The 7,770-nt window shown below is 32.9% G+C and overlaps 1 protein-coding gene across 1 annotated transcript; it reads right to left on the reverse strand.

The window, feature by feature from the left end:
- Positions 1-4,435: 4,435 nt before the first annotated feature.
- LOC111384680 (mannan endo-1,4-beta-mannosidase 5-like) lies at positions 4,436-6,274 on the reverse strand. The gene is made up of 5 exons (XM_023008998.1): positions 5,904-6,274; positions 5,630-5,824; positions 5,434-5,556; positions 5,149-5,351; positions 4,436-5,073 (listed from the first exon to the last, which is right to left on the reverse strand). The coding sequence occupies exons 1-5, from the start codon at positions 6,237-6,239 to the stop codon at positions 4,668-4,670; spliced, it is 1,263 nt and encodes a 420-aa protein (XP_022864766.1). The 5' UTR covers positions 6,240-6,274; the 3' UTR covers positions 4,436-4,667.
- Between the last annotated feature and the right edge of the window lie 1,496 nt (positions 6,275-7,770).

Below are 7,770 nucleotides of genomic sequence, written 5' to 3' on the forward strand. Positions count from 1 at the left end.
GTATTTACAGAGAACAAAAGACTACATACTCACATACAGGAGATCGGATCAGTTGGAGATCATCGGTTATTCTGATTCCGATTTCGCGGGATGCCAAGATAGTAGGAGATCCACTTCAGGCTATATTTACTTGCTTGCTGGAAGTGCTATTTCATAGAAGAGTGCTAAGCAGACACTCATAGCTACTTCCACCATGGCAGCGGAGTTTATAACGTGTTATGAGGCATCAAATCATGGAATATGGCTGCGTAATTTTGTTACTGGGCTGCGCATTGTGGACAATATAGAAAGACCACTTAAGATATTTTGTGACAATAAATCAGCAGTGCTGTATTCTAATAACAACAGGAGCTCGACAAAGTCAAAACATATAGAGATCAAGTTCCTGACTGTTAAAAAAAGAATTCAAAGTGGACAGGTATTAATAGAGCATATTGGGACAAACTTCATGGTTGCGGATCCGTTTACTAAGGGATTGATACCTAAGGTCTTTCATGAGCACACTGCTCATATGGGTATAGTGTCTCTTGAGGATATCTAGTTTCAGTGGGAATTTGTATTTTTGCTTTTCATATTGGACACATGTACTGTTATTTTGGATACAGTTTAAAGTTAAAATTATTTTCAGTTATAAAGTTATTTGGTTTATTATCTCTGAACTTGTTTAAAATGATCTCACTAAGGTATTAAGATGGACTAGTTGGAAATAGGCATGTTACAGATCACATTACATGTAATTTTCATGCTACACATCCATTCTTGATCCATGTGATTCGATTATGTTGATATACGCGACCATTGATAGGTTTAGCTACGTGAAAGTAGTGAAAGCTGCTTTGATCCTATATTGATATGATTGATGGACGGGATTGTTTGAGGATACATTCGGTAATGATAGCAAAATTCTGAGTACTCATAAGGTTATGTTTAATGCACAATTATAAGGTGACACATATAATCCAAGTGGGAGATTGTAAGGATTTTTTGAATAATTGTGTGTTAAATTAAAGGCTATCGAATTCGGTTGAACCCAATTAAAGTGATTTAATAAGGCTTCGATTTTGGGTTTTAATGTATCCAATTAAAGTGTGGGTTTACATATGTGTAGAGACCGGACCCAAGTCCTAATTTCATGATGGGCCGAATTAGGTCAAAGGGTGTCGCTATATAAATAGATTATGGTCCCCAAATCACACGCACGTATTATTCAGTCTCTTCTGCATCCAATTAAAGTGTGAGTTTACATATGTGTAGAGACCGGGCCCAAATCCTAATTCCATGATGGGCCGAATTAGGTCAAAGGGCGTTGCTATATAAATAGGTTATGGTCCCCAAATTACACGCACGTATTATTCATTCTCTTCTGCATCCCATCACATAGAGGAAAAGGAGACTGCGTGTAGATTTGGAAGACTATACCGCGGAATTCATTATTGCATTAAGCATGTCTGATTCAGGTACGCTTCCGCTTTAATTCTTGTATTTCTTGATGATTTAACATAAAAGATCCAATGATTTAAAAGCATTAAATTATCCTACATATATCAGTTAAATACTTTGGATGAACTTATAATTGGTCTTGTTATTACGTGCTGAAGTCAAAGAATTTGATTTAAATGTCTCTCGGGCGAACCACGTTGGGGTTTACTAATCCTAATGGAATTCTGATTTGCAGAAATCTATAAATACACATTCAATATTTCTTGTTAGCACAAGAGAAAAAGGCAAATAAGTCTAAACCTGATTCTTCCAAATTCGACCTTTTGGTGGTGCAATTCCAATTTGTTCTCTCCATATAGATTTTCTGCTAGATGTTGGAACATTTAAACAGTGAAGATCGTGACATATGAAATTCGAAATCGTCCCAACCGGTAGAAATCACCTTTAGGCTTGGTTAAAAAATTCCAGGTCCCTATGTCTCAAACAACCAGCCCGTTTAGGCTTGCACAATTTGTTCCATTCTAACTGGCAACCTTCCGCCAATTTTCTTCTCGAGTCCACCGGAACCTCCTAACAATCGCCTAAATATTTGCACATAAAGTCACTGGCAGTAGGACCAAACAAAAATCCCTTCGAACTATAAAAGCAAACAAAATAATGGTTCGAAACCATTGATTTGAACCAAAACAAACTTCTTAGAAATTGTTTGATTTAGGTTTCTATACTTAAAAATCACTTAAAACCGGACTTTAAAAAAAAAAAAAAAAAAATTAACAAAAATCGTACTTAGTAGAAGAAAATTTTATTTCAGAGAAAAGAAATATGATCCACTAGCTCCATCAAAATTCATTATTCACTATATGATCCAATTCTTATAATTCTAGCATAACGGTTATTCATTAGCTTCATGATCCAAACGATTAATTTGGACTACCAGTAAGTAAGATGAACTGCGCTTTGCTCTGGCTTGTAAGATTGAGAGGTAAGAGACCAATACAGAAAGATTTTGAGAAAAATAAAAAATATTTCATAGTAGGTAAGTTTTCTGTTTTCATTTATTAACAAAACTGTTTTCTAGTAATAAGTTAGACATTGTTCACATCAAACTTTTAACTCAATAGCACTAGGTGGATTTACAATATATAGAAAACTGAAAATATATTAATGTTAACGATTTCAATCTAAAAATCTGGTATTAAAATGATATTGGAATTTGGAATATTAGATTGAGGACTAACGACAACTTTTCCTAGAGAAATGGCCGAGAAGAAAAGTTGGTTGGTTTTAATGGGAAATGCAAAAATTAGTATAAATAAAGAAAGTTGAAGAACTGACTGGGAGGGCAAAAAAATTAGGGTGTGTTTTTAAGAAAATATCAGTTTTCTCCCAAATTTTTATTTGGAGTGTTTGATTGCTACTTTTTTTCATGAAAAATATTTTTCAACTTTTGAAAATATACTTAATTTTCCTTGTTTTTAAGGAAAATAATTTCCTTTGATAGATGTGGTTTTTATTTTCCATAAAAAATGTAAAATATTTTCTTTTGTACATGATATTTTCCATGTCAATTAAACTAATGGAGTGTTTGATTGCTATTTTTTCCATGGAAAACATTTTCCAACTTTTGAAAATATGCCTAATTTTCCTTGTTTTTAAGGAAAATATTTTTCCTGGGTAGAGGTAGTTTTTATTTTCCACAAAAGATGGAAAACGTTTTCTTTTCTATGTGATATTTTCCATGTCAATCAAACACACCCTAAATTCAGAAATTCTGGAAGCAGCAGCCGGCAATTGGTAACTGAACGTGTCATGTGTGGGACATTTCAGTTAATGTGGGTCCCGCGACCATGCATAATTACGTCAAAGTTGTTAGGTTCCCGTGAATACTAACGCTGAATTTTATTACATTTTTACAGCTTAGCATCTCATGACATAACAACTCAAAATTCCCTTGTATGTCCATAAACTAATTAACAATTGTTCATAGTACCAAGTGCACAGTATCATAATAAATAATGTAGCGATAGGGTTGAGAATCACAATAACAACATTATTACAGTTAACCAATCATTCAACTATTTGATTAATTAATTGAAAGAATTAAGAACAACTTAAAAGAATATTTAAAGTCAAAACATGGAACTTAATATATAACTATCAAAGCTAAACTACATCAATTTGTCCTAACTAGAAAGTTTAGTACATTATCGAATTACACGATTATTTGTTCCCTCTCTCAAATCTAAGATTGTGTTAACCTCTTTAATGCCCGAGGCATTATATATAAACTATAGGGCTAGGACTTTTGTGCAAAATATCCCCATTATACCCCTGAATGTTTTGCAAGTTAAGTCAAAGTCGGATGACAACTTCTTAATTTTCGTTGGCCCGACAATTTGAACGCACTTATGAAAATTTTAAGTGAGAGCATGAGACTATATCTGTCTTTGGTTTCACCTTTGTTCATCCACTTGTGTGGCTCCGGTGTTGCATGTGTGATATGAGTCAACATGCAACCATCTTAACGCTCTTTCCATTCTTATTTTACTCAATGTTTTGTCCAAGCTTGAAGTTTGTCTCTAGAACACGAAAACCCACTAAAATAAATAGTATCTTGAATAAATAATAGCGTCTGTCTTTAAAAATGAAAGATAGATAAATACAAAAATTTTAACTTATCATCAATTAATTAAAAGATCTAAATCTTGAGTATATTGGTAAATCAAGTGGTATAGTAATATATAGTAGCAAAGAAATAATCATCATTTTTTTAAAAAAAAATTTATCATTAAAAAACCATATAACATGGCAATCAGATTAATTTAACGGGTAATTAATACACGTTTGCTTCTTTAACTTAATTAGACTTCATATCATTCATGCAAATATGTTGCTTAGAATTATAAATAAATTTTGGTTTGAGCATATATGCATGAGATAGAACACTAAATAAAACAAATAAATTTCATTTTCTTTAATTATAAAAGCACTCAAATTACAAATTACCAACTACAACAATGCGTAATTTTATTCCATTAAAATAAATGAAGACCATATGAGGATACGAATTTGAGTAATGCAATTCATAATTAGCCAATGCAGCAGTCGTCCTGCATGTCAGTTTATTGTTGAGGCATTAGCGCCTTAGATAACAAAGTGCCACGTAGAATGCCATCTAAAGCGACTATTGCAGTCACCAACTCCATATAGCAGTATTCAAACTTGTATCATGGAGCAGACTTTCTAGCAGTCTGAGTATGATGAGGTCCAACGAACAAATGAGATAAATCTGTCATGGCATGAGATTGCCTTGACATAATTGCAGCAGTTGATGGATTTTGTGATAAGATAATTTCGTATCCATCATGATATGAATCCATGCCTTCTGCCATAAGTTGCCAAACTAAACTTCCACTCATTGTTCCTCCTGTTCTTGCAAATCTGTATATATCTCTGTATACATCGCCCATGTATAAATCTCTCGCAGTTAAACTGTATCCTGGATCTTTGCTAGATTTTCCGAATTCGGCTATGACAAGTGGCTTCTTCAAAATTCCTCTTGCATCATCCCGGTGGCTCGACATCCATTTTTCCATAAAAACCATTTGTTCATTGTCACTTTTTCCGGATAACCTTGTCACAGATATTAGTCTCAATTAGATTCATTCTTTCAAAATTACATTATAAAAGAATAAATTATTAACTTACCAGATATCAGGATATGCATGTATGGTACTGAAATCGATCTCTCTAATAAGGTTGTTGCTAATGAAATCCGTCCCGACTTGGTAACCTGGATTGACTTGCTTCCTTTCTGGCTTTGTGTCTCCATAAAATCCTTCCATGCCAATCTCAAGCAAGTGTCTTTTATCAAGAGACTTCACAAAAGTTGCCATATCTTGAACCCAACCCTGTTATTTTAAGAAACTTTTAGAAACATTAATTATTTACTAGAAGAAAATGCAAATGACTTGTATTGTGTAATATTCTTACATTTACGGTTTTTCCAGAGTAATCGGCTTGGCAGCGAGGTTCATTCATGAGCTCCCATGCCATGATCGTGGGATCGTTCTTATAGGTAATTTTGGTGATGGTGTTGAACCTTGTAACAATTTTCTGCAACGTACAAGAAGAAATTACTAAAATTTTGAACACGTGCATGCAGAGAAAATTGAATTCAATTTCTCACCCTAATATGGTTCTTGTAATAATTTTTAAGCACTTGATTTGTGTAGAAATCATCTTCACTGTTAATCCTTGCTCCTGCATTTCTTGCCCATTGAGCATATTGTAGTTTTCCTCCGAAATCATTGTAATTGTTGACGAAGCTCAATATCAGGCGAATCCCGTATTTTCTTGCTTCAGAAATCACAAAATCTAGTCCCTGAATTTCATGCAAAGTCCATAATATTTAATAATTAAAAATTACTTCTTAACATTAATTTTGAAAATAATTAAGCAACCTGAAATACACGTTCATCATATGTCCCGGGAGATATTTGTAGTGCACGATCACCTCCATCGCTGAAAGCCCAAGTTCTGCAAACAGTTAAACCAACAGCAGATGCATCTCTGAATACCTCAGAGACTTTGTACCTCTCGCCCGGATCGGCCGATACATGCATCATCCAGTACGCATTGAATCCATTGAATAGAAAAGGCGAGCCATTGAGAACAAAATGAGAATCCCTTGTTGCAACAAACCCCGCATTTCCAGTTCCCAGAACCCTAGCTTCAGAAGCAAGAACTAAGAACAATAAAACTCCAAAAACACAACTTATTCTGCTAAAAGAAGCCATTAATTATCCTATGATCAGAATGTAACGCAGGAGAAGATGTGATAACTTGTGAGTAAGTATGAACACTTGTGGCTGCTATTTATAATGAATTAGAGATAGCTAAATTTACTAAAAATAGAAAGCGTGAAATAAGAAGTTTTTCGGTGGTTTAAATAGTTAGTAAAGATTCTTATTTTTTAAAAGCTTTTCATTTCTTCTATATGTAGAAAAGGGTGTAGGGTTTAAAGAAAGCGATAATTCAGTTGAAAGAAATTTGGAACATCTGTTGAAGAAATCATGGGTGAGTTACTAAATTTAGCTTACTTGTTTTAGGTTCTTATCCATGTGGGTTGTAACTGTTATGCATGTGCAGATTCCTATAGAAAACTGAAATTTATGACTCTTCAAATATTCAAAATATAAAATTTAACTCTCTATTTAATCCAATGATGCGTTCTTATTTACGTACGTGTCTTGAAGAAAGAGGTCAAGATTTACAAGTTAGTTTCTTGATCTAGACACATGAAGATGAATTGAAAAATAATTATTTGAGAAGCGATGATTAACGAAATAAGGACAATAAATCTGAAATCCTATTTGAGAAAGTTTGGGCAATGGACCTAGGAATCACTTCTGTCGTTAAACAACATTATCTAACCAAGTTTACAGTTAAACATCACTAGTTTGTTTTGGTTCTAATTTGTATATATCCCTATGTATTTCTCTCCACTTGTATGATAAAGGTTGTTAATTGTGATGATATAAAAATCTTGCCTCGTATATTATTACTTTTTTCTTAGATGTTTGTTTGGAATAGCTCAAAACCTTACTAAAAAATTAAGATCAAAATCAACAATTAATTTTAATCCACATTTTATTGGACTCACATCTTTTATCAATTTTTTACACATTTCATGAACTTTTATCAAATATTTTGTCGAACAATCGCAAATCTTATTACTGGAACGTTGAAAATTGAAATTGACTGAATCTAATTGAATTTTTACTCAACCTATCATATTCACGAAGATATTAATTTTTTAGCAATGGATGTATGCTTTTAAAATCCTTTCCTAAATAAACTAATACGTCAATGATCGGTGGCTTTCTTATTGATATAATAGCTTTTCACCCCAACCAGGATAATTTCCATCAATAGAGGGCAATTTATTGATATATGATTTTTGGTGTATAAATTTGTGTGTATAACTGATATCTATAATGTGTTTTTCTCAACATAAACTTTTTACAACTTTTCAAAAAGGCTGGATTGATTATGAGCAGGTTTGGCAAAATAGTTCAAATTACAGTTTAAATTGGTTAAGCATATTTTTTATTCTAAACCTCACAATATTATTCACTTATTACCTATACTTTGTGAGATTCACAACTTATAAATACTTAAAAGCATTTCCAAACATGCTAATATAAAGAAGCATATGAAACTACTCTTGGAAATCTACAGTATGTGTTAAAGAATTAAAAGTGAATCAAGGTACAAAGTCAGGAATGTCCTTCAATCATCTCAGTCAACCACCATCAATTGCTATTA

Source organism: Olea europaea, unplaced genomic scaffold, assembly GCF_002742605.1.
Source record: "Olea europaea var. sylvestris unplaced genomic scaffold, O_europaea_v1 scaffold2973, whole genome shotgun sequence".
Lineage (NCBI taxonomy): Eukaryota > Viridiplantae > Streptophyta > Magnoliopsida > Lamiales > Oleaceae > Olea > Olea europaea.

Bases quoted from the DNA above. Each gene is read 5' to 3' on its own strand.
- LOC111384680 (XM_023008998.1), bottom strand. From the start codon at position 6,239: ATGGCTTCTTTTAGCAGAATAAGTTGTGTTTTTGGAGTTTTATTGTTC. The intron at 5,825-5,903 runs GTTGCTTAATTA...CATGAAATTCAG, and splicing joins ATGATGAACGTGTATTTCAG to GGACTAGATTTTGTGATTTC. The intron at 5,352-5,433 runs GTAAGAATATTA...TTAAAATAACAG, and splicing joins ACTCTGGAAAAACCGTAAAT to GGTTGGGTTCAAGATATGGC.